The sequence below is a fragment of the Elgaria multicarinata genome, chromosome 7 (assembly GCF_023053635.1).
Source record: "Elgaria multicarinata webbii isolate HBS135686 ecotype San Diego chromosome 7, rElgMul1.1.pri, whole genome shotgun sequence".
NCBI lineage: Eukaryota > Metazoa > Chordata > Lepidosauria > Squamata > Anguidae > Elgaria > Elgaria multicarinata.
Genome location: NC_086177.1, coordinates 5,844,162 through 5,871,232, shown reverse-complemented (window position 1 = coordinate 5,871,232; position 27,071 = coordinate 5,844,162). Strand labels below are relative to the sequence as shown.

Here is a 27,071-nt window from a genome sequence, read left to right as displayed (position 1 = left end):
GATGTACTTATCAGGTACTTTCCTAGTAGGTAATTTTGACATGGCAAGCTGCTTGCATTGATAAAACCCTTTATTTTCCAAAAAAGAGCAACTAGCATTCAACACAAAGATATTCAGGTGGCACACTTTATTAATAAAGTTTCCCCCCCTTTTTGAAAAAGTTTAAAAGACACACATACAAACACTGTTCACAGGATAAATAACTGGCAAGTCAGTCTTGTTAAAATTCAGTATTTTCCACACATTGTACACACACACACACACACACACACAACACAGTCAAATGTGCACACATTTTGTACAGAGTTATGAAAAGAGACAGTAGATGGCATCACATCAATGGAATCAAAATATAAGCTTGCTCTTTAGAGTTCAAGTGAAAGTGTAAGGAAATCTTGCAGATATTATCAAAATGGATCATAGGGTCTGTTACAATAGCGCTGACTACAACCTGCTTGTTCATACAACCTGAATGAACAAGCATCTTCATTCAGTAACTGTCGCCCCACTTCTTACATTATGCTGGCAGTATGACACCACTGCAGCACAGTTCCTTCTAGGACCACCAACCACAGTAATACAAAAAAACTTGTGCCACCTAGGAGTAGCTTATGCTGCAGCTCCTCTCCACAATGTCCGAAGGGTGTCTGTATAAAACCAGACAGATTCCTAGGTAACGGTAATGGCATGGTTGTCCTCTATCACACCGGTAACGTCCACACCTGGAAGCTAGGGGCTCCGCAAATTTTGGCTGGAAAACTGTGTGGTTGCCAGGACCTCCATGAGGGAAACGAGCAGGTCTTCTTTCTATTATCATGCTGGGCTTTGGCATCAACCCAAGTGCTTCTGAAGCAGAGCACAAGATTAGGGGAAAGCTCTTGCCCAGTTTGGAGTCACGTTGTGTAACACAGATGTGCCCCAGCCTCTCTCCAAGAACTGAGATGGGGTGGGGGGAACTGGGTATTCATCCCTGCATTGCACTGTGCTTCCAAGGTCCTGAGGGCACCTCTATCCTGTTCCTTCAGCCTCCCTCCCCAGCTGAAAGTATGCTCATCATGCTTGCTGGAGGGGAGAAAGGGACATTTGAAATGGTGAGAGCATTTTTAGACCTCTGCCAAGTGCCAGAGGTCTACATGTGGGACTGGGCAAATGATGTGGTATTTTCATGGGACTCAAACATAATATGTGGCAGCCACACTTTCAACAATAACAGAAGAAATTACCCAAAGAAACAGAAAAATGTAATCTACCAACTCCACTTTTAAGCATATTAGCAATGAACACAGGTAACATTCCTTTGGTTGTTTTTGAATAAAGCATGATGCAGATCCTTAACTTCTTACTTCTTTGTTCCAAATTCTCTTTCTGACTGATTTTTTTGTGTGTATAAGAATTGAGTGTCATCTGCTAATGAGTACAGAAGGTCACCAGCAGCTTCTTATTGAACGTTTCTGTCAAAACAAGGTGGGGAACGGGAAAATCATCAACTGATATAAGAAAAAAGTTTACATTCCGCAAACACAAAAATGATTTTCAATTGCCATTGATTTTTAATTATCATCTTAATCTACTTCTTAAAAATTAAGGGGACAGCTTAATTTTGAATGCCAATTTAAAACTCTGCTACTCTTTTGAAATAATCCTCCCCTCTTCCATTCAAAAAGACACAGGCATGTTTTATCAAAGATTTCCCAGAATAACAGAAGAACAGCCTCCTTGAATCTGTGTGATAGCTGTTAACATTCTCCCCCAGCTCCACACCTGCGTCCTGCCTTCCCCTTAGCCCAGCCTTCCTCAACCTGGGGCGCTCCAGATGTGTTGGACTACAACTCCCAGAATGCCCCAGCCAGCTGGCTGGGGCATTCTGGGAGGTGCAGTCCAACACATCTGGAGCGCCCCAGGTTGAGGAAGGCTGCCTTAGCCAGTCAGGGCTCAGAGAGGGAACTGGCAATGGTGATACTTTCTGGATTCTCTCATTTGCCTGGGCTGCAGACAGATCCTTTTGGTGCATTCTAATTCCCTTCCCCAAGGATGATTCCAAAGCCTATACATTGCTGGAGGGAAAGGGAATCCATGTGCCACAGAGTCTCAAACCCAAAGGGCTTAGAGCCATGGATGTTTCCAAGATGGTGGCTTAACTTTTCAAGGAATATTCCAGCATCTCTCAAGGCAAACTAATGTGCTCTGGCCCACCATTTTGCCTTAGAGCATGGGCAGCCCCTTCTAGCAGTGCAACACCTGTTCCTTCAGCAAAAGCATTAATAGCACTCAGCCACCCTTCCAATATAATATTGACCTACTTACATTCAGTTTGCAACCACCAAAACTATTTATTACTTTTAATGGTGTCTAGTATGAACATAAGAAGTGCCCTGCTGGATCAGATCAAGGGTCCACCTAGTCCAGAACTCTGTTCACACACTGGCCGGCCAGCTGTCAACCACGGAACCACAAGCAGGACATGGTGTAAAAGCACCCTTCCACTCATGTTCCCCAGCAACTGGTATATATAGGCTTACTGCCTCAGATAATAGCACATAGCCATTAGAACTACTGGCCATTGATAGCCTTCTCCTCCAGGAATTTATCCAACCCCCTTTTAAAGCCATCCAAATTGGTGGTCATCACTACATCTTGTAGGTACTGTACAATACTAGGTACCATTTTTAGAGTTTTCTCTCAAGGATGTCAAGCTTAGTTAGAAGGCAGCAATGGAGAGCCTTTTCCAGAGCCTTCCTGAAGTATATTATTACTATACTCTTCATAATCAAGAAATCACCCATCAATCCCGTACACACTTACTAAAGAGTAAGCTTTACTGAATATAATGGGGCTTACTTCCGAGGACATATGCGTTGGATTGTGCTGTTAGTGTTATTTGTTACTTTTAAGTGCCATTAGTGTACATAGGATGATACAAAGGTTCATAAACAAAACCTAGGTCCCTGCCTCCAAGAAGCATACAATCTAAAAAAGCAATGGGGAAGACAACTGGTATGGGGGGAGGAGAGAGACGGAGGGGCAGCAAGAATTAAACCTTTATTATAATTGGAAATTATGATTAAGGGAATAAGCCAAAGCCCTTGCAAAAAAAGTTGGATTTGAGAAGGGATTTGAAGAGTAAGAAGTGGCAGCAGGTATATATCTGAAAAATATGATACCAGGCATTGGCAGAAGCAAAAAAGAAAAGGCAGAGTTGTGATACAGAGCAAGATACCTTAGGGCAGTTGAGAGTGGTAATACTGAAGGAGCAGAAGTTGCTGTTAAGGCATTTTAGTCTTTCAAGTTCTGTTTTTAAATACGTTACTGTAATTTAAACCTTTGCATTACTGATAGGTTTTATTTTGTTTTTCATTTTGATTTTATACTATAGTTTTAACTTTTTATATTATATTTTATTATACTGCATTTTATGGTTTTAATAGTTGTGAATCACCCAGAGAGCTTTGGCTATTGGGCGGTACAGAAATGTAATAGCAAAAGGGGGGGGAGTTAAGAGGTATGAGAAAGTAAGTCCAAAACATATGGTGGAGCGTGCCCAAGGAAAGATAAGAACAAAAAATGTGAGCATGCCACAGAAGTGATGGGTAACCAGTGAAAGGATCTGAAGACGAAGTTCACTTGTGGGAGAAAGACAAGGTGACTGATTTTGGCAGAAGAGTTTTGGCTAGGGGTAAGACGGATACCTGGCAAGTGAAGGCCAGGGAGAAGAAGGCAGCAGTAGTCAAGTCAGGAGGACAGAGAGGAATGTGATGGCTTTTACAAGGTCGTACAGGGAGTAGCAGCATGATTTGACAACAAATTGAATGTGGAGCAAAAAGAAGAAGAAACAAAATATAAAACAAAGACAGTAGGCCCGGTTAACAGGGCAAATAGTTATGCTGTTGTTCTATAAGGGGAGGAAAGCTGAGAGGGACGACAAGTAGTATAGTCTTCGATGTGATGAGTGAGATGGAAATGAGACGTTCAAGTGGATATATCAAACAGGCAGGCAGAGATGGAGGACCTGATAGAGGAGAAGAGATCTGGGATATAGTTGGGAGTCATCAACATATAGAAGCTTTTATGAGGTCAAAAAGTATAGAGAAAGAATAGCAGGAGACCAAGAACAGAACCCTGAGGGATCCAAAAGAGAAGGAAAGGGCTAAGGAGAAATGCCCTCCAGTAGAAAGAAATGAAAGATCTGACTGTCATGGAGATCTGAACGCATGAACTTCTTTAAAACTGAGAACTGAATTTCATTTCAGAGAAGCTTTTGAGGGCCACATTCTAGTGGTGGGTGGAGCTGAAGGCAAAAGGGGTGGGGCTAAAAATACAAACTAATGCCAGCATATTATAGCTTAAAGTTCTTACTGCCAGTTAGCTAAGCCTTAGGAGAGACATAGAATCATAGAATAGAAGGCCATCGAGTCCAATTCCCTGCTCAGTGCAGGAATCCACCCTAAAGCATCCCTGACATGTCATCTCTAGAACTGGGGAGAGGATGATTAAGGTCAAGATGGACATCAGAGTAGCAAGCAACCTTTGGATTTGACAATGAGACAGTAAATCTGCTACTATAGGAAGGGTAATTTCAGTGAACTGTAGAAACCAGATTGCAGTGGGTCAAGAATAGATTTGGAGAAGAAAAAAGATGTTGGGAGTGAGTAGCATACTCCAGGAGTCTGGAAGCAATGGAAAGACACGAGACTGGAAGAAAGCTAGTGGGAGAGGATGCATTAAGGAGTCTGTTGGGTTTGTTTTTTACAGTGAAGACAGTGGCATGTTTGAATTCAGTAGGGAAGAAGCCAGAGTAGGACAGATCCATGACATAGTGATGAACATGAGATAAAAGCAGGGGAGATGGTCACCAGAAGCAAACATAGTCAAGGGGCATGTGAAGTGGTTAGAGGAAGTCAGTAGAGTGTCCATCTTACTGAGATATAGGGTGCGGGGGGAGGATAAGAATATAAGGGAAGTGGAGGAGGGATATGGGAAGGCGTTAAGAGAAATTATGGCAATTCTCTTCTAATTATGGCAATATTAGAAGCCTGTAATACACAAAAGAACTGAGTGGGAGCCCTGCATTTTATAGTATGCCACTGAAATGTTATCTTTCCACATCTTTCAAATAATTGTTGCAACTCTCTATCTGCTTGATCTCCAAAGTTTTTCCCTTAGCATTCACTTAAAAACTGGACCTATGCCCACCCCAAGCTTAGAAAAATGAGCCAGGAGAAGCAGGATTATTTACTGGCTACATGTCTATGCCTCAAACCTGTGGTCGCTCGGTTCCTGCTCTAAGAAAACGAACACAACCCTGGATGCAGATTCTCCAAACAGCTACTACCTTTGTTTGAACTTTCCTTTTTGGGGAAGGTTGCTGAATGAGGAGCAGCCCTACTACTTCAGGCACACCTGGATTCTATCAGCTTCGTGGACTCCTGCCCATCTGGCTTCCATCCTGGGCATGACACTAAAAACGTGCTTGTGGCCTTGGTTGACCATCCCCATCTAGAGATTGAATGGGATAACTGCAACCTAAATGGTGTTGTTAGGATCTTTCTGAGCTAAAGCTGTTTGCAGTATGACCTGTCTGCAGAATCACATCATTCTCCTAGCATGGTCCTTGATGGTGGTACTGACTACTTATCATTTCAGCCTCCACCAGAAGAAACCTCTCATGCAACACCCACCCTGATAACACCCCCTCCCCGCAGCCTTCCTAGTTCAAGGCAGCCTGGTTCATTTGGGGCTGACATACACCTGTTACTCCTATGTAAATTGGGGAACACCCTAAGGAGTAATAGAAGTTCCCTTCCCATACGACCTCTGGCAGCATGGCTTCTTCCCACACTCCTAGGTCATATGGAAGGAGTTCACACTGTAACGCAGTGATGTTTCCATTTCCAAGAGGGATGACACTGCCATGGAAAGGAGCCAGCCAGGAGATTCAGGTATATATTACCTTCCCAGCATGGGAAAAAGCTGTGCAGCAACAGCCTCCAAACCATGAAAATAAGGTGAGGGGGCCAAATAGTGGTACAAAACTGCCTCCCTGCCAATAATTCCATCAGCCATTCTTTATGGTTTTTGTAATATTATGATTAATATGGGATTACTCATGTAAAAACAGCAACTCCATTGCCAAGAACCATTGTCAAGAATTTAATTTCATCATGGCTTTTTCTATTGGCACATTTGCTTTATTAGGGCGCCCACCCAAAACAACTGCAGCACTGCATTAATGCACCCCAAAGCAGCAGACCTGAGTAAACTACAGCCACACCGGTGGCAGCTGAATTCTTCACTTTTCATTAATTCCCATTTAATAGTTTGTTTGCTGTAAGATTCCAAAAACCTGCTGTAAGACAACTTTACTTACTACCGATGTTGAAGGAACAGCATTGCACTCACTACTCCTTCCCACTGGGAGTACCTGTCCCACTCCCAGGCTCATTGTGGGTATTATGTTTGGAGAACACCTGTCGTGTTTCTCAAAAACCTCCTGCCTTCTTGGGAGACAATAACGAGGCCTGCTAAGTAATCCACAAAGCTTTATTTAAGCAATAAACATCTTTTCCCACCTGAAGAGAATCTAATCTCTAGGAACTTTCCTCTAGGCAAAACTATGCAAATTAAGCGAGACCATTGTCCTTTCAAGGAGAATGGAAAGCCCTTTCCCAAGACACGTTAACTTCCAAGAAACTAGTTGTGAGGCGGCTTCTGACGTGATGCGAGCCGAGCTGACTTTCTCTCGCCTTCCTTTTGCTCCGCCAATTGTAGTCTGTGGTGTACTCTAGGACCGGCTAACCTCTCTGTACTCTCCCCCTCAGAAGAATGTTGGTTTCCCACTGACTGTGTACTATTTGCCCTTGAGGAGATAAGCTCTGGAGAGGGTTCATCACCAGCTGGTGAAGAGCCCATGAGAACTTTCTCCCCCACTGGTACAGGCTGGCCCGTGTTCAGCGCTGACTCTTCTACTTCAGAGTCTGATTCTGATTGAATAACCTGAAACACGTTCTTCCAAACCAGGGCTAGACATGACAACACCTACATGAAAAATCCAGAACACATAGGCCAAATTTCATGCTGGATACTGATTCTGAGATGTGGGCCTATGTACCAGTTTTTTTGTTCTCATGGAGATGCTATTTAAATGTGAAAACCACATGTGTACACCTGGCAGGCCCTGGAGAAGGACAGATGTTCCTGGTGGCCAGGGCTGGCAGGCCCAATCCTAATTCCCCCACCTAACTTAGCTGGTAAAGCGGTCCAGATTGACCCGAACTTCCATATATTAAAACAATTTTATATGAAAGGTCCATTTGGGGGTTAGAGGTATTCCTCTGAATGTGTATGGATGCATTCAGGAGGAGAGGGCTACTGCCTTCATAGGCGGTCATGGGTTTCTGGCTGACCTCTATATGGAAACACAGTGCTCTGCTTGGTGGGCCCTTGGTCTGATCCAGCCAGCATGGCTCTGCTTCTGTTTTTGCAAAAGGGAAAGTACCAAGTCTTTGAATGTTATCAAGCTTTCTGCTTGATAAACACCAAAGCAGTGGTGGTATCCAAAAAACTATGGGCTGAAAGAAATTAGCCAGTAGTGATATTCCTCAAATGCTTATGCTAGTGGAAAAGAGCATGCAGTGCTATACTACAGAGGTGGGCAGACTTTAATCTTGCAGAATCTACTTTGTTTTTCACTAGGATCTTAAGTCAGGTGCAAATCAGTGCTTCAGGTAGATGGACATCGATTTATTTATTTAAATTTGTTTACCACTCCATATCTGAAACAGATTCTGGAGTGGTGAACATAAGAACTAAAACAGTAAAAGATACAAAAATGAAAACATCATTATCATACTAAAAAAAAAGCCAGGCCAGAAGGCAGTAGCCGCAGCACCACCAACTGTTTGGCCCTCAGCAACAAGCATTCAGAACATTTAGCTATCATAGCTAACAGCAGCTAATAGTCTTATCCTTCATTAATCTGCCTAATCACCTTTTAAAGCGGTCTAAGCCAGCGGCCATCACTACATCTTGTGGCAACTCAATCCAGAAACCTATTATGATTTGTATGAAGTACTTTCTTTTGTCTGTCTTGAATCATATGCCAAAAAGAGTACTAAACCAGCATTCCACCAATCCGTCTGTCTCATTTACATCACTTTGAACCCATTGTTGTGAGTATAGAAACTAAATTTGTACAGAGGTGCTTATAATCAAACTCACCTGTACTGTTCCTTGTAAAAACATTTTTATCAACTGCCCTTCCAAAACAGTGCATGTATACATCCCAGCAGGTATTCTTTATTCAGATACTTGAGTACTTTTCTCTGAATGTTTTCAACAACCCTCTTTTCTTTCCTCCACTGCTAAATGAGCACCTTCTTTTCTTCTTTCCCTTCCTTTATTGCACTGGATGACTAAAATGAATTCTCTGGAGACATTAGATTACCACTGCCCAGCGTGTTAGTTTTAAATGCCTCCCTGGCGGGAGGTGAGGAAGCCAACGCAATTTTCAAAATGAAAGCATGGAAAGCTGCTTGATTGAATGGCTCCCCTACAGAATTTTATGAAACCATCATTGAACTCAGTCAGGAAAATTGTGCAGAATGTTCAGTGAGTCATTTTAAGAGGGCAGCTTCACCCCCGACACAACCAAAAATAGTCTCAGGCCATGAAGCAAATTCACTATGAAGCGGCTGTCAAATCGCTCCATCATGCGGCCAAATCAATATTCTGTCCACAAGGACGTTAATTCTTCCCAAAGTTAAAAAGAAATGAATCCAGTGATCCAGTAGCACAATTAGATGATAGCTATGCCACATGACCATTGTAATACACATGGAGCTGGTCATGTGCTAGGTCTGAATCAGCCTTCAGAACTTTTAGGAGTACATGAGAGTCAAGTGGCCATGGAGGTGAGTCCACAGTGGTTTAGGGGGGATGGCTTAATTATTATGCCAGGCATAAAAAGAAACATGGCAAAAGCATGGAGTGAATCAGGTAAAGCAAAGAATGGGCTACAAAACACATCTGTGAATTGTATTATCAGCCTGTACTGAAGCATGCAAAGACTTGGGTTTAAGCAATGAACTGGGAAGCAAGAGCTTGTACCTGAACCTGCTTTTGAGAAGCTAAGGTTCTCTTTCCGAAGACACGTCCCCCTCAGCCCCGCTGCTTGCACTGGGATCATTTTTACTTCTAGGAACATTCCTTTCTCGGCTTGATTCAGAGGGCACCTTCATTCTGGTCTTCTCTTTCCTCTGTTGTTGTTTCTCAAGTTTTGCCAACTGGGAAGAAGAAGAAGAAGAAGAAGAAGAAGAAGAAGAAGAAGAAGAAGAAGAAGAAGAAGAAGAAGAAGAAGAAGAAGAAGGTGGTTTCATAAACACAAACTAAAGATGGAAGAAGCAGACCAGCACGTACAATATTCCAAACAGGGCACAACATAAAATATCTTCACTTATCATTCTGGCAACTTCCACATTTCTTAGGAAGGTTAGGTTCCAAGTCTAATTTTCTGATGAGAATCAGGTACAACCACGTTTGGAATTTTACCAAAATCACATCTTTGCAGTAAAATACAGATGGATTAACCTTCTTTACTAACATTTGCATTCATCTTAAGGACAACATTTTAAGATTGCCTGCAATACTAGGCATGATACCAGTAACAGTAATATGATAAGAAGTCTAGCTGAGATGAAGCAGTTCTGAGACCTATTTGTTTTAATGGAAGCAATTTAGGAAAGGAAAGGAAAGGAACCTCTCCTGCAAGCACTGAGTCATTACTGACTCTTGGAGGGACGCCAGCTTTCGCTGATGTTTTCTTGGCAGGCCTTGTAGTGGGATGGTTTGCCTTTGCCTTCCCTGGCCGTTATTATCTTTCCCCCAGCTAGCTGGGTACTCATTTTACCGACCTCGGGAGGATGGAAGGCTGAGTTTAAGCCTATGCTTAATCAGTGGGACTGGAAGAGGACTCAAGTTTTGATGGCTTGTGCCTGAACTGCAACGTAAAATAGTAAAAAAAATATGTGCATCTGAACATATTTTGGCCGGCGGGGCAAACTGGTTCTAGGCAAGGATGCAGAGGCCCACATGCCAGCAGTGGGGAGAGCAGCATCCTAAAGTGGGTAGGTCCACCCCACTGCCAGCATGCAGTCTCAACATGATTGTCCAGCCCCCATTCTCTCTTATATATATATATACCCTCACCCACTGCAACCAGGCTTTTAAAAATCCTCCAGTGTTAGTAATGGAGGTGTTTTTTCTTTTTCTTTTTTTAAAAAGCCTGATTGCGGGGGGGGGGGGGTGTCACAGCATTGGGGAGGGTTGAGTTAGCCATTGCCTCCCAGCAGCAACACCCACCTAAATCCCCTCCCAACACTGCAGTGGGACTTTTTAAAGCCTCTACTGGCACCAAAGAAGGCTCTTTTAAAGCCTAAATACAGCCAGGGAGGGGTGATCTTTCAGGGGGAGGAGTCACAGGGTTGGGGAAGGGAGAGTTACCCCTTCCCTCCCGAACAGCACTCCCAAATGCCTCCACCACAATACTGTAATTAGGGTATTACTGTAACGTATTGCTACCAATGGAGGCATTTTAAAAGCCTCACTTGCACTGGGAGAGGAAAATGTGGAAATCCCTTGCCTTCAATCTCTGATGGGGCAGGGCCCCAGGGGGACCTCCCACAGGCCAGAGGTTCCCCCTGCCAGCCATAAAGCATTAGATAACAACATATTTTAGGCTCACAAGTCCTTAAACAAAATAGATGGTTTAACAGCATGCCTTAATTTTTAACTATCACCACCAATTAATGGCATAGATTTTAACTGAATTAAATATAACTCACTTTATATTCACTTCTTTTTTAATTTTAAGTGGTGTCTCCTCTTAATTTTGCACATATATTGCTTGCTTTTACCACCAAATGTCACAGAACAGATTGAAGGTTGCAGACCAGGCCACTGAGAACAAATATAGCCAGCAGGAACATCCCTTCTCTCAACAATTACAAAACATGGTACACTCTACCAGGTGTCAGTCACTACGAAGAGCTCCAATGGAAGCAAAGCAAAAATGATGTTGTGTAAAAGGCTCCAAGTGATTTTAGACACTACACTTTCTAAGTATGCTAAAGAAAGTCTAAACAACAGAGAAGACACAAGCAAGTTTACAACGAATTCTGGGTAACCAGAATAAAAATAATGATCAAGTTGACCTGGATGTTATCCAAAGAGAAAATGCTGATTTAAAGCCCTATCACTTAGGCCAAAAGTTTATTTTAGTAATGAACAAGCGTGAGACTATATATTCCACGTCAAAAGGATACTTAAACTTTTTTCATATCAATTAATGAGCACAAAATATTGTGTAATGTATACACATCAAAAAGCTTGATATATAGATGTCTAGACAAAAATAGACTTAAGTTCAATTAGCAATTTTTGAGTAGAGTTAACTTCTCAAGGTATAATTTAATATTGACCTTATCTAGCCTGAAAGGTGAGTGTGTAAGCTTTTATGTATGTTCCAATTTTTAGAATGTATAATAAGAATGAAATAATTAAGACTGTGAGCCCTAATTTATGAGACAGTTGATAAGAGAATTTATGAAGTAGTTTCTACACAAAAAAGGTATAAATACATGCTGATTTTAGAAGGTGGGCGCTTCTTCTTAGAAGCTCACCATCATGCCTGTGTACCTGTTGAATAGCCTATTCAGTATTGAATAGGAAGCTTGGTACTTAGAATAAGATCTTTCATTTTTAAGGTATTAGGACTAGATGCGTCAAAGAACAACAAATGGTTAAGAAATGCTATATCTTGTTAAGCTATTAAGATCTAAAGATCTTTAGCAACAATAACAGAAATGTTTTTATGTTATTATGTGCAAGTTATATTGTTACATGGTGTATTTGTAATAAAAACAAAGCATATTTCCAGAAAGATTTTCCTGTATTTATTCTTAGAATCATAGAATCGTAGAATAGCAGAGTTGGAAGGGGCCTACAATGCCATAGAGTCCAACCCCCTGCTCAATGAAGGAATCCACGCTAAAGCATCACTGACAGATGCCTGTCCAGCTGCCTCTTGAAGGCCTCTAGTGTGGGAGAGCCCACAACCTCCCTAGGTAACTGGTTCCATTGTCGTACTGCTCTAACAGTCAGGACGTTTTTCCTGATGTCCAGCCGGAATCTGGCTTCCTTTAACTTGAGCCCGTTATTCCGTGTCTTGCACTCTGGGAGGATCGAGAAGAGATCCTGGCCCTCCTCTGTGTGACAACCTTTTAAGTATTTGAAGAGTGCTATCATGTCTCCCCTCAATCATCTCTTCTCTAGGCTAAACATGCCCAGTTCTTTCAGTCTCTCTTCATAGGGCTTTGTTTCCAGACCCCTGATCATCCTGGTTGCCCTCCTCTGAACACGCTCCAGTGGAACATGTTTGTTAGTACAAAACCCGGATTGCAACCCACGAAACAATCCTAAGTGTACACTTTTAGATGTATTTAATCTGCTATTAGGTGGTAAACAACGAGCTAAATGCTTCCAAAGGATTGCACTATAGACAGCTAGCTAAACGAAGTCTCATCCTTAACAACCTCGTCCTTGGATGTCTGAAGACATCCTCACATAAAAAAAGATTTCAATTAATCTGACAGGCAGTTCACACTATTGAACAACTCTTGCCATGTCAAGAAACTAAAAGGGATTGATGCTCACTTAGTGGTTTACTCTAATGAAGATCCTCCTGTGATCAATAATGTAAATCTCCAATTCAAAACACAAAGAGCTGCTATGCACGTTATGATTGTTTGTACTCCGGATTTCACTGTGTAACAGTGTGTACAAAACAAGAGATTCCTTGACAGCCCAGTGATTCCCCTTGCTGCCTCTTATCAAAGCGCTCACCTCCAGAATACGGGTTTAAAATAGCCCAGAACCAATTTCCTTATGGACAATAAGAACAAATGGGATCCATACAACACTTCTATTACAGTACGCCATTAAAAATTAAAATTAATATTCTTTTTCCAGCAAGACTATTTAAAAAGTATCGGACGTTTCTAATGCGTGTAGTCCTCCTGAAGTTCTCCCCTTTCCATTTGCCGCCAATGTTAAATCTTTTAAATTTACTCTTCATAGCAATTCGAGGTGGCTTCAGTTTACCCTTCAGCAGGAACCTGAAGAGTTTTCTTTCAAATCTTTATTTCAGGGTGGTAGAACTGATTAAATGAGCCACCTTTGACTAAGACAGCGTGGGGAGTTTTGAACTGTAAAATGCAAAGGAGGCTCCAAAAAACTGTAATGATGTCATGGAGAATGGCACACTTGTTTATGTACATGGTTCCCATAGTAACAGTTACCAAGGTAGAGCTCAAGTCACAGGGAATGTAAATCACAATAAGCTTCAATGAGATCAAAATGCTCATTCATGATGGATCTCTTTTAAAAACAGATTAGCTTTTTCCCCCCCTCCGCATCCTACTGCATCTATTTCGTTGTTGTTGTTGTCAACACTAGATGAGTATTTTCTTACTATTCAGAAAGAAAAAACAGCCAAATCCTAGGCAATTTTATTCGCAACTGAATGAAATGAGCCTTGCTCCCAAATATGAATAGGATTGCAAGCTTAGTTTAAAAAATATTTTTAGCTATGAAAGCTAATTGTTATAAACCATCCAGAGCACTTCGGCTATTGGGCAGTATAGAAATGAGATGAAATGAACAAATAGTTAAATTTTAAAAAAATGCTAACCAGATGATATTCACAGCCCACAATTTCACCCTCTCTAGTAGTCATTGCAAGGCCTGGGCAGAGCTGACATTACCTATAGAATCAGTTGCATGCTCAGTGGCATCATGATTGGTTGTAAAGTGAGGGGAGCACTTTGGACCACTCCAGGTATCACATGGACCCAGTTCGCACATTTCAACAACCATGGGTTGTTGTGAATAAGCAGGAGCGAGTGAGCATGCTGGCTCCCATTGACTGATTGCTCGTAGGGTTTAACCACGTGTTCTGACTCTTGGTTGTCTCTCCCCTAGCAACCCAGTGTTCCCAGTTCACATACAACGCTAAACAATGATTGGGCAGCAGGAGCCAGCATGCTCGTTCACTCCTGCTTGATCACAACAAACCATGGTTTAAAAAAATCCTGAGTTTTGGTGTCCGAACTGGGCAGGAAAGGAAACATAATTTTGAGTTGATACCATATCTGAATTGTTAAACCATAGTATGTAATCAACCATCAAAACAGAATCAGATTTGCAACCCATGATGTATACTAACTGTGGCTTGGCAGGACCTCTGAGCTAACAACCATAGTTACACTGGTGAAAAGAGTTTGTGAACCTCTAAGGGTTGTCACATATTTCCAACCTAAAATGTTATTAGATCTTAATCTAACCACATAATCCTAGATAAGGAACAACAAATGAAATATGTGATACTATTCCAACATTTATTTATCCACAGTTGATTCAACTTTCAATATCCATGAGTGAAAAAGTATGTGAACCTTTAGATTCAGTATCTTGTGGCATCCCCTTGAACAGCAGTGAGTTTGAGTAAGCTTTTCCTATAACTGTTGGTCAGTCTCACACATAAGTTTTGAGGAATTTTGGCTCATTCCTCCTTATGGAACTACTTCAGCTCAGTGACATTTGTGGGCTTCCTTGCATGACGAGTTCACTTCAGGTCCTGCCACAATATTTCAATGGGGTTTAAGTCTGGACTTTGACGAGGCCATTCTAAAACACAGAATTTCTCCTTCCGCAGCCATTTTTTGCAGATCTGCTTGCATGTTTAGGATCACTGTATTGTTGCATGACTCACTTTCAGTTCAGCTTCAGCTCACAGACAGATGGCCTGAGATTCTTCTTGTGCCCATGTTGGCAAAGCCATCCAAGTCCCGAGGCAGCAAGGCAGACCCCAAACCATCACATTCCCATCACCATGCTTGACAACTGGGATGAAGTTCTTTTAAGTCAGTGCTTGTTTTTCAGCAAATGTAATGTTTCTCATTGAAGCCAAAAAGTTCTACCTTTGACTCATCTGTCTAGAGAACATTGTTCCAGAAGACTTGGGGATCATCGATGTGATCTTTAGCAAACCTCAAATGAGCAGCAATGTTCTTTTCAAAGAGCAGTGGTTTTCTCCTGGCGATCCTCTCATGAAAACCATTCTTGCTCAGCCTTTTTCCACTGAATCGTGAACACTCACATTAGAAAAGGTGAGAGTGGCCTGCAGATCCTTGGATGTTACTCTGGGGTTCTTTTTGACTTCATCAATGATGCACCATTTTGTTCTTTGGTAGGATGACCCCTTCTGGGTAGAGTGACTACGGTCTTGAACTTACTCCATTTGTAGACTGTCTTCAAATCCTTAGAAATTGTTTTGTAACCCTTTCTACACTGATGACCAGCAATAACTGCTTCTATGAGGTCCTGAGAGATGTCTTTTGATTGTGGCATGATGTGTGGTGAAAACCAATCTCAAAAAATTTCTGATCCTTTTTTTTTAGGGTGGGGCCTCCCAAAATGACCCCTAAAGATCTACCTAATTACTTAAACACCTGATTCTAATTATTCCCTTTAATTGAGCTGATGCAACTGTGATGTTACAAGGCTGTACATACTGAGTTTATGTAGTCTTTTAAATTTCTTCTGCATAAAGTCAATAACCTTTTCTATTAAATCTGCCTCTCCATCCTTCTTTTAGGCTGCTGCTAAAGGCACAGAAACAACTCAACAGATAGGGATACTTAGGCCACCATCCTAAACATAATTACTTACTGGAGAGCTGGTGTGTTGCTTTACTCTGCTGCTGCAATGGGTGGTGGCTGGCTGGCATGTTGGGTGGACAGGTAAGGGAACACCTCTGCTTATACAAATGGCTTAGCCAGAAAGAACCCTGAGCTAGCGTAGATGAGCACGCATACTGTACAAACAGGGTGTGCAGTTGCATGCTAGTTGCCTTGTTTACTGAATGCACACTGTGAACAGCCTCCACCCAACAAAGGTGCGCTGCATTGCTGCTCCCTCACCCTACCATGCAGCCATGGCAGTGGCCAGGCTCCCTGCTTAGTGCTCTGCACTGGCAGGCTCTTTTAAAACAGCAAAGTGGAGTAAGTAAGTGGAACAAGCTGCTGCTCCCTCCATCACTCTGGTCATCTACTGCCTGAGCAAATCACAATGGGACCAGCCCTCCAGGCATTTTCTTCAAACATCTCAACCAGAAGGACAGAGGACAACCCAGCTAGGCCATTGCAGGATATATCTTTTCATTGGCACCCTGATATATCAAAAGACTTGAGCAGCATTTAATTAATGCAGGGGCACACAAGCTTTTCAGCACCAAGGCCTACATTTGGTGTTGGCTGGGGCCCCCGGGGGCCACACATGTGCATATGCACAGACACACATATAAAGACTTAAAAATTAATGTTCTTTTTTTAAATACATATTTATTTAATATAACTTCCTGCCACCTCCTTTTCTCTCTCCTGCACACCCTTCCCAGCAGGCTGCGGCAAGAGGGTCAGATGGCTCCTACCAGATCACTTGAAAAGGGCTTCCTGCTTCCTTCCATCACTCTGTCCCTTTCGGCTCCCTCTCCCTATTTCCCTCCTACTTGTCAGAGGTCTGAAATGTTGCTTGAAGAGAACTTTCCCCTGCTATCACTCCACCTGTTTTGATTCTCTCACCCACCTTTTCCCTCTGGACACCCCTCACCTGCCTGACATAAGGTTGAAGGCCAAATGTGGCCTTTGTGTAGCAGGTTGCCTGCCTCAGCCTTTAGCTTTTCCAAGAGAAATACTTCAGACTGCACTATAATGCTTAAATCAAAAGCAGAATTGCTAAGGTAGACTTTTTGCCCTGAAAAAGTACTTTCCAGTAACCCAGGTACTCCTTAGTGAATTCACTACTGCACCCAATGACAGGGATATTTCCTAATGGTTGCTGCTCCACAGAGTTTCAAAAGAATGGTGAGAATAATGTGAATATTGTAAGGATTACAACTGCAAAGTGTTATTAGACTCTTGCAAGACGTCATAAATGAGAGCATGAATTACTTCCTGAATAATGACTGTGATCTAGCAGTCTATCCTTGAATGAACTTGAATGTAGCTATAACATGGAAAAGGCTAATTTCTAAACTCAATGGTCAGCTATTTCTCCCTTGGAGGGGGCAGAGAGGTTCTCAGAGATGAATACCTGAACATTCACTGAATGTCTGCAGTTGTTGCTAAGACTCAGGCACTAATTTGATAGCCATAATCCTAGCAGAATGCTTTCGAACTGTTCCGTTTAATGAGAACAAATTTCACCTTGAAAGTTTGGAGGGCATTTATGAAAGGAGCAATGACAGGGTTTGTAAGCACAGTCAGCCTTCCACACTGGATGATTTTGGATTCATTTATTTCTGCTGAAATGCTGGTACTAATTCAATGGCTTCAATAGGCAGGAGCTAACAAGGGCTGAGGACCGCACCCGGCAATATTTGGATTTTAGTCATGGGAATGACCTGCAGACTCTCTCCTGAGACTAGGGGAGGGGATGTATGAAAAATGGGAGAGGCGCCTACTATATCTGCCTGACTAATATGGGTGCCATCTCTCCCTCCCTTCAACATCTCTGCCCAAAACACAGCATGTCTAATGAGATCAGGCAGTGTCACATCTGTACTGGACCAATGCCAATTTTAAAGAGAAGGCTAGAACATAGGAAAATAATCCAACCAAGGCATTCTGCAGCAGCTGGCGCTTGCCAAATAAGCCCAGATAGTGCCTCAAGCCACCAATGCAGTCTGTACCTCATCCTGTGTGGTGGCCCTGATTAGAACTCTGAGGAATCGTATTAATCTTGATATACATGACTAAGGATGGCTTAACTGAAAAATGAGAACTCCAGCAAATCCAGCCTCAAAGAGTCAGCAAACATGGCTGTCACAGAAAAACAGATCTGAGAGTAGTTTCTGTTAATGAATGCTATGCCACATGAACCATTTACACACAAAATGGAAACACGATTTCTAGGAAGTGATACTATTATCCCTCTTCAAATACTTAAAAGGTTGTCACACAGAGGAGGGCCAGGATCTCTTCTTGATCCTCCCAGAGTGCAGGACTCAGAATAACGGGCTCAAGTTACAGGAAGCCAGATTCCAGCTGGACATCAGGAAAAACGTCCTGACTGTTAGAGCAGTATGACAATGGAACCAGTTACCTAGGGAAGTTGTGGGCTCTCCCACACTAGAGGCCTTCAAGAGGCAGCTGGACAACCATCTGTCAGGGATGCTTTAGGGTGGATTCCTGCATTGAGCAGGGGGTTGGACTCGATGGCCTTGTAGGCCCCTTCCAACTCTGCTATTCTATGATTCTATGAGATGCATAGAATAGCACCATTGTTCTTGTAACTGCTAGTCTGTGGCTCTGTAACAGGCTGTTCAGACTAGCTGTGAACCTTGGATAGACACACTCCCCTCCTCAGCCTTGCAAGCAGTGTTTTTCTGCCTCCTATCCTGGGTTGAAGAAAACAGAGTTTCCCAGTCCAGAAAAAAGACAAACCATGGTATGCCTCAAACTACCGTATGTCTTCAATTGTAAGACACCACTGACTGTAAGACACACACTAATTTCAGTACCATTAACAGAAAAAAAAACCCCTAAGACACACCCGCGATTCTAAGACGCACCCCATTTTTAGAGATGTTTATATGGGGAAAAAAGTGTGTCTTAGAATTGAAGAAATAGGGTAGGATAGGAGGCATGTAAGGAATTGCTGAATGTGGTAGGAAGGAGGAGGAGGTGGGGTGAAAGGAGGGGGCCCAAAGGTTCCTGACTGGTCATTCATGAAATACCAAATTATCATTTGGGGCTATCTCTAAACCACGGCTACAAAACTTGAACTCTGGGAGGCTTCGTTGAGAGTCTTTACCCCTACATTCTCTCTCAATTTACAATTCTGAGAGACTGGTTTCTTTTGAGAATGCAGTTCTTATTATTTCAAAAATTAAATACATAATTATCCAACTTTCTACGTTCAAAATAATTGTTCCAGAAAACAAGAAATGGTTGCCATTTTTGAGAAAAATTAGAGGGAAGAATACAATTATTTCTATTATGCACCTTATCTGTTAATTTATCCATTAAGGAAATTTGCAAAGCCTTAAATAACCATGTCTAGATGTGAGAGTTCTAACATTTTCTCAGTGTCTAGCAAATATAATTCTAGCAGCTATTAATAGATTTATAATCAAATCCTTATTCTTTTCTTCAGTAACTTCTGATAAACAGTTTAGTAATGTAGAGAACATATCAAATCTTATATTAATTCCCATATATATTGAACCGGTGACCCCCAATATTCTTCGATCTCTGGACAACTCCATGGTACATGTATCAAACCTGCATCCACCCTCCCACACCCACAACAACCAAATCTGTTAGTCCTATATATTCTGTTCATTGTGGAGGTCACACACCACCTATATAATTTTTTATTCTTAGCTTCTTTCAAGGAAGTACTAACTAGAAAATATTTACTTACTTTGATGATTTCTAATCACATCTTATCTTCTATAGATCCTCCAAGGTCTCTCATCCATCTCTTTTTAAATGAGACATCAAATTTCTTAAAAGTGCTAACAGCTGATATAGATGTGATAGCATTTTTTTTCTTTCCTACACCTGCAGTAGTGTTCTCAAATAAGACTTCTGTATCAAATGTATTATTTTTAAATCGTATAAAATGAAAATCCTGATTTGAAAAAATTCATACCATGGAAGTGTCCATCCAACCCTATTTCCAGACAACATATCTCTCGAGATAACCTCTATATCATTTACCAAATCTTGTAAGATACAGTAATCATGGATTTCCCACTGATGAAAATTCTCTCCTATATTAACAAACATTTTATATGTAACAACTGAAATTAAAAGTGAAAACGTTGGGCTCATTCTCCTCTTATATTTAAACGAAGTAGTTCATATATGTTTTACGATTATTTTATCTTGAAAATTACTTTGTACTACTTCTTTCACCGTCCACGGGAGAGCCCCTAAAAGAACTGGAATTATTTCTTGTTCCAATGAAAACGTACCTGTTTAGAGTCAATGGGGGCTACAGGGGACTCCAGTTCTATGGTCACAGGCCCATCGTTCTGGATATGTACCTGCATGTATTCACCAAATTTACCATCTGAAAACATAATTTTTGTTTCGTTAAAATCACAATTCTACTTCATTCAGTTCAAAGCTAAAGCAAGCTACCCTGTATTTTTGGCCTATAGTTTGCTTTATATGCTTTCTTCATGACTGTGACAGCTACAAACATTTTAATAGTAATAAAAGTGAAGATGTATCTGAGTTTGCAAGCATCATAGAAAATTAACAAAGATTTTTTTTCCCTCCAGAACTTAGATACTAGATTTTGAAAAATGGTTCTTAATCGTAATACAACCTGGAGAAAATTACCTGGCTCACATGATCACTGCAGCTTCAACAGACCACCATGGTTTGTTTTAGCTGCAGCCTGTGCCAGGCATGATTTGAATAATCAGCATTAAGGTGTGGCTTATTATATCATCCAAACACAGGCAGCATGGCTTATTGGAGGGTTAAACTATACTCAAATATGGGCTGTTGTTTGTTTAACCCGCAGGGACCACGTGAACCAGGCCAGTATTCCACTCACAGTACGTTAGTTGCAAAGAATAATATACCTTTTACTGAAAAGATCTGGATAAGTCTGTAAGTTCCCAGACAACTCCATAAAGTTATTAGCTATTTAAACATGAGGATAACCTCTGTTTTGGTATTTCTAAAGCAATTTCCTTCCTTTTCTTCTTTCTTCTAGCATGCCTCTGTGTAATCTAAGATGTGTGTGACTTTGCAAGCATGATAGCAAATTAACAAAGTCTTTCATTTTCCCAGAACCCAGATTCCCGCGTCCAGGCAGGTAATTAAGCAAATCACACCTGGTACACACTAGCACATTCTGCTGCTTAAACAAGCCACCACTTCTTTAACCCAAAGGGATCGGGTGAACCGGCCCAATAAAAGGATTCAGTTCTGTACTATAGCTTTCCAACATCATCTTTATAGTATCATTTGATAGTTTACAATAAACTTTTGTTTTTAACATGTTTATGTCAAAAACGTTCATCCGACATGTTCTGTTAATCATTCTGTCAATAACAACAACTACAAACTAGACCTCACTGAATACAAAACAGTTGAAGGTGACATTTAGAAATGGATTTAAACGTTACTAGGCACTGCCTCTTTCAAAAGAACACAAGGTAACTGATCATATCTTTGCACTGCCAATCAGGATTAGGAACCTTAAACTTTCCCTATCTACTGTTTATTTCTTTCCATTCAAGCAGGATATAGAATGGTTTAGATTAAACAGGACAGTATATTTAAACAGATTATATTAAGTATATATTGTTGTATGTTTGGGATACATCAGTTCCAAAGGAAGTTGAAGAGCACTGTTAAGCACTGAAGTGATGCTTTTTTAACAAACCAACTCTTTTTGTAGGGTAGCAAGCTTAGGAAATACACAAAACTAAATCTCTAGTTGGGGCCAAACTGCATTTTTCATATAGTTTTATGATTCTTTCTCCTGACTTCTGATTTAAAAAAGAAAGAAAAGCAAAAGCAAATCAACCATGGTTGGCTCCAGAGTTGAGCAGTGGACTGGCAGGCAACAGGAATACAACTGGATAACTCCATAAGTTCTCAAAAAGTTACTAACTATTTAAACATAACTTCTTTTTAGTATTTCTAAAGCAATTTCCTCCCTTTGCTTCTTTGCCCCAGCATGCCTCTGTGTAATGTGAGATCTTAACACAGGGCACACTTCTAAACTAATGCTCTCTATTACCATTTTAAGTGTGAAATAAACTGCAGGCTAGATTCAGAAGCATGTTTATCATATTTTAATTTTACAAAACAAAAACATCTGGCATTGCAAATGCTGATTGGTTCTATTTAAGATGGGAGTGGGGAGAAAGCCACAGTCCAAGGAAGGAATTCCCTCAGATGAAGCACATATTCTGGGCCAATGCTTTCCACATAAGCTGAAAGGGGGAAATCCCCTATCGGTATCTGGAGAAGTGGGGGAGATGGGAATTAGGCTCAGGTTACATAGACTCTAGGCTGAAAGGAATGAAGCCTACTTCCCTCCACTCTGCCTGCCAGCTGAGAGCTCGTACCTATCTGTCACTCTTAGCTGCTAGTGTTCCAAGGCAGCAAAAGGGCAGCACGCATGGACAGCCCTTGGCCCTGGAAGAGTGGAGAAGCAGAGGTGTCATTTCCTGCACAACTTTATGACCAGCCCCATCTTCCAATCTGTACGGACTCCCTCCTGCCCTGTCTCTTTACCCATTTTTAAATCCAGTGCATCTGTATACAGGCACACCTGCAAAAAAGACATTTTAGTGTCCCTATGAATGTTGTTTTAATGAACCAAAATGGCTACTTGCTTGTGTTCTCTTACCTACATATTTAACGGCACAAAGATCCCTTAAACTAACTGATAAGAAACAACATAAAAATAGCAATTCCCAAGGGGAACTGCACATCTGGATTCCTCACTGAAAAACTTTTCCCATTAATCTATCAATCTACATTTTGTCTTACCTTTAATGAGCTCTGGCTTGTACGTTTTGCGCAGGTGTTCTAGGAAGCTGTTATAGAAACACTCTGCTTGTTCTGTAGGCATTGCCATATGATAGTCTGGCTTGTTTCCTTTCAGGATACACTGAAGAGTAAACTGGCTGACACACAACACTTCGTACTGTTTGTCCATTACGCTTTTAGACCAGTGTTTCCCACTTTCATCTTCAAACACACGCAGGTTTAAAATCTTTCGAACCCTAAGTAGAAAAGCAGAAGGCATGAATGGTTGTTCTCTGGGATTAAAAAGACTCCTACAATTCTGCATATACTTGAAAAGAAAAAAAGTACAGCTAGAAAATGAGGAATATGATATAACATATTCATATTTTGATAGTTCAGCCATTAAACAGGAAAAATTAACATTTGTATAAGATATCCAAATAAGTAAGGGTGTATAATTGTGAAAAAGTGTGATAATTTGTACTGACTTACATGTGCTCGAGCTCTTTTTGAGTGTCTTCCACAGATAAACCCAGCAGCACACAAATGCCTTGTCCAATAGAACTTATTTGTTCTCCACCCACTATAGAGCAATTAAAAAAAACCATTAAAACTTAGACTTTATCTTTTATGTCATATGCCAATATATATTCTAGCAGGTTACAGTGACAATGGAACTGCAAAGGTTTCTTGTTCTTGAATTAAGCTAGCTTACTGCCCAGAACTCATTGCCCCTTAGGTACCAATTCCATTTCTAAAGGAGATTTTTCTAATAATCTTAGATAAATCTTGAAATATTATGAGAAGATCCCTCCCCCAAACCAAAAGAACCAGCAGACAAATGCAACAGGGACTCAAAATATTTATTCCTTCATGTGACACACTAAAGTGGGTTCCAATTCATTACAGAACACTTCTGCATCCAATAGCTGGATAGACGGGAGACAGTTCGCAGATGAAATTCTCACAGGGCTATAATGGTAAGGGGAGGGGGGAGAAGATGCCTGCCAAAGCTCTCTTTCAACATCAAGGATGGGGAACCCTTTTCATACGAAGGGCTACTGATCCAGAGCAAAAGTCAACTGGGTTGAATCAGAACTAAAAGTGGATAGAGTTTGTAACACTGCACAGCTTTTGCTTAATCCTTTAATCTGTTTTCAGTGTTAGGAGCTAAACTTTGGAGAAACATGCAAAGTGTATTTGAAGACTAGATTATTTACATGCCTGATGAATCAAACTACTACCCATCTGGGGTTATCCAGGTAGGGTATCCAAGGTCATCAGGTAAAACTTGTAAGCAAGCATGAAGATGTAAAACAGGTTCCTCATCCTTACAAATCTGTGCCACTCTTGAAAGCAGCGCACGAAGCTATTTGGGGCCTCTTCAACACACTACATTTGCACACCTACAACTTGCACACCTAAAAAAACCAAAACCCTTAAATGTACATTTTAAATGCTTCAAAGGAAGGACTAAACAAACATGTGTTTGTAACATGAGGGTCACACAGGGGATGGGATTACCTTCCCACTCACAGCACAAGATGCAACCAGTGACAAACCAGGGTTCATCTGAGAATTTTGAGACTCTGATTTCTCCATTGTCAGAATCATAGAATAGTAGAGTTGGAAGGGACCTATAAGGCCATCGAGTCCAACCCCCTACTCAATGCAGGTTTTCTCCTGTCCCCGTCCCCAAATCCTGTTTATTGTGACATCTTGCCAATGAAGAGACCTGGAGATCTCAAAAGCTTGTATAATTTTTGTGATCTTTTGTAGACCTAATAAAGGTATTTCCCTGACATGGATTCTGAAAGCAGGGCCGGTGCTACCATTAGGCCACCTAGGGTGCAGGCCCCAGAGGGGTGCAGTACTGCCCTTTAAGGGTCATAGGAAAGAAGGAAAGGAACCTCTCGTGCAAGCACTTGAGTCATGGCAGACTCCTAGAGGGACGCCTGCTTTTGCTGACATTTTCTTGGCAGACTTTGCAGCGGGGTGGTTTGCCATTGCCTTCTCCAGTCGCAGTTCCTTTCCCCCCAGCTAGCTGGGTACTCATTTTGCCGACCTTGGAAAGCTGAGTCGAACTGAGCCGGCTGCCTGAGAACCAGCTTCCGCTGAGATCGAACTCAGGCCGTGGGGAGATTTTCAGCTGCAGTAACTGCTGCTTACCACTCACAAATTAACTGTTTTAAGAAAAAAAAACATAATAAAAGGAAAATATAATTGTTCAGAAACTCTTCTTGAACAGATGAATCGAAGTTGACAACTTTTTTTGTGGGAGTGGAAGTAGCTCGCCTTGCCTAGGGCGCAAAATAGCCTGGCACCGGCCCTGTCTGAAAGGAGGGGTTGTTGCGGCCTTACGTGTGAAATGGCCCTTAGCTTAGGGTGACCCTATGAAAAGGAGGACAGGGCTTCTATATCTTTAACAGCTGTATTGAAAAGGGAAGTTCAGCAGGTGTCGTTTGTATATATGGAAAACCTGGTGAAATTCCCTCTTCATCACACCCGTTAAAGCTGCAGGTACCCTGCCCTCTTTTAAATCTGGTCACTTTAAAATAGCTCCTGCACCTTTAACTATAGTGATGAAGAGAGAATTTCACCAGGTTCTCTATATATACAAAGGATACCTGCTGAAATTCCCTTTTCTATGCAACTGTTAAAGATACAGGAGCCCTGCCCTCCTTTTCATAGGGTCACCCTAGGTAAGCGGCTCTCAGTTAAAGCTGCAGGAGCCCTGTTTAGCATGAACAGATACAAAAGAGGGCAGGGCTCCTGAAGCTTTAGCTACTGTGATGAAGAGGGAATTTCACCAGATTCTCCATATATACAAATGACACCTGCTGAAATTCCCTTTTCTATGCAACTGTTAAAGATGCAGTCCTCCTTTTCATAGTGCCACCCTACCTTAGCTAGACAGGGTCCAAGGGAAGCGTCAGCTAGGGGCCATTTTGCCCTCGTCTCTGTTCACCTTGCATGATGGACGTGTTTTCAAACAGCTCTGTGACTAATCCCCACATAACGTTTTAGAAGAATACTTAAAAAACAAAAAACCACCACAGGTGTGCACATTACCAACGGTACGGTGCAACCCCAAGGCGTGTTTTCAAAGGGCGGCGGCAGGAGACCCCGTGAACCGACTTCTAAGGCGTTTGAAGCCTCGCCTTTGGGCGGACGCGCCTCCCTGAGGGGCCAACAGCCGAAGTTGAGGAGGGGGAGTTGGGGTGGGGGAGGGGAAGCGGCACCCGCCCACCTGTCACGCTGGCCCGAGTGACGCGCTGGATGATGGCCTTCATGATGCCCGCAGAGGCGACCGGCGCCGGTCCAGCAAGACTCCGAAGAGGCGCTCAAACTTCCGGCACCGACAGGAAGTGAAAGGACGACCCCGCCCACCCCGAGCTATGCACTCATAAAAATTAGATTCAGACCAGCTTCCAAACTTCCGGGTCCTTCAGCACTTTTTTGCCCCCTTTTTTTCCTGTGAATGTGAAAACTGCCCATAGAAACATGGGAGGGGGAAACTAGGATTTTCCTCACAAAATAATAGTAGGGTTAGAAAGGGTAGGGTGACCCTATGAAAAGGAAGACCGGGCTCCTGGATCTTTAGCAGTTGCATAGAAAAGGGAAGTTCAGCAGGTGTCATTTGTATATATGGAGAACCTGGTGAAATTCCCTCTTCATCACACCCATTAAAGCTGCAGGAGCTATACTAGAGTGACCAGATTTAAAAGAGAGCAGCTTTAACGGGTGTGATGAAGAAGAAAGTTCACCAGGTTCTCCATATATACAAACGACACCTGCAGAAATTCCCTTTTCAATACAACTGTTAAAGATACAGGAGCCCTGTCCTCCTTTTCATAGGGTCACCCTAAGAAAGGGTCCAAATCCTTCCTTCTGCTGCCGCCGAATCACCGGCAACCTAAAATGTAGGACTTATTGTTTTCTGTAGGCAGGCCTCAAATCTCGGAAACTCCATCGCTAGACCAATGAGCGAGTTGCTATGTTCTTCGTACCTCTATACTTCAAAATGTCTAGGAAGTTTTTTTTCCTGTGTGCCAGGCTAGAATAATGTGGGAATTGGCGCCCTCTGTAGAGCCATACGGGAAATTGCAGCAATCATAGAATAGCAGAGTTGGAAGGGGCCTACAAGGCCATCGAGTCCAACCCCCTGCTCAGTGCAGGAATCCACCCTAAAGCATCCCTGACAGATGATTGTCTAGCTGCCTCTTGAAGGCCTCTAGTGTGGGAGAGCCCACAACCTCCCTAGGTAACTGATTCCATTGTCAATCTGCAGAGGCTGAGAATCCGCCAGCGACGGGAAATAAGTGCTACTCTTGTCCCACCACAGACCGTCTATGCCTTTCATGGCTCTTTGATACTTAGAGACACATGCAACAGATGCTCCTTTTCTCCATGGAGAAACAATGACGGGGGTGGGTGGGTTGTACAATTTCT

The 27,071-nt window shown here is 42.0% G+C and overlaps 1 protein-coding gene across 1 annotated transcript; it reads right to left on the bottom strand.

The window, feature by feature from the left end:
• Window positions 1-110: 110 nt before the first annotated feature.
• On the bottom strand, window positions 111-25,968 carry DTD1 (D-aminoacyl-tRNA deacylase 1). The gene is made up of 6 exons (XM_063130164.1): window positions 25,870-25,968; window positions 23,112-23,202; window positions 22,641-22,876; window positions 20,093-20,190; window positions 9,103-9,278; window positions 111-1,451 (listed from the first exon to the last, which is right to left on the bottom strand). Exons 1-5 carry the CDS (start codon window positions 25,910-25,912, stop codon window positions 9,123-9,125), a joined length of 624 nt encoding a protein of 207 aa, XP_062986234.1. The 5' UTR covers window positions 25,913-25,968; the 3' UTR covers window positions 111-1,451; window positions 9,103-9,122.
• Window positions 25,969-27,071: the final 1,103 nt, after the last annotated feature.

Excerpts from the sequence above, each read along its gene's own strand:
- DTD1 (XM_063130164.1), bottom strand. The coding sequence starts at position 25,912 with ATGAAGGCCATCATCCAGCGCGTCACTCGGGCCAGCGTGACAG. Across the intron at positions 20,191-22,640 it reads CAAGCCAGAGCTCATTAAAG|ATGGTAAATTTGGTGAATAC; the intron begins GTAAGACAAAAT and ends TTATGTTTTCAG. Across the intron at positions 9,279-20,092 it reads CCCCCATTGACTCTAAACAG|TTGGCAAAACTTGAGAAACA; the intron begins GTACGTTTTCAT and ends TCTTCTTCCCAG.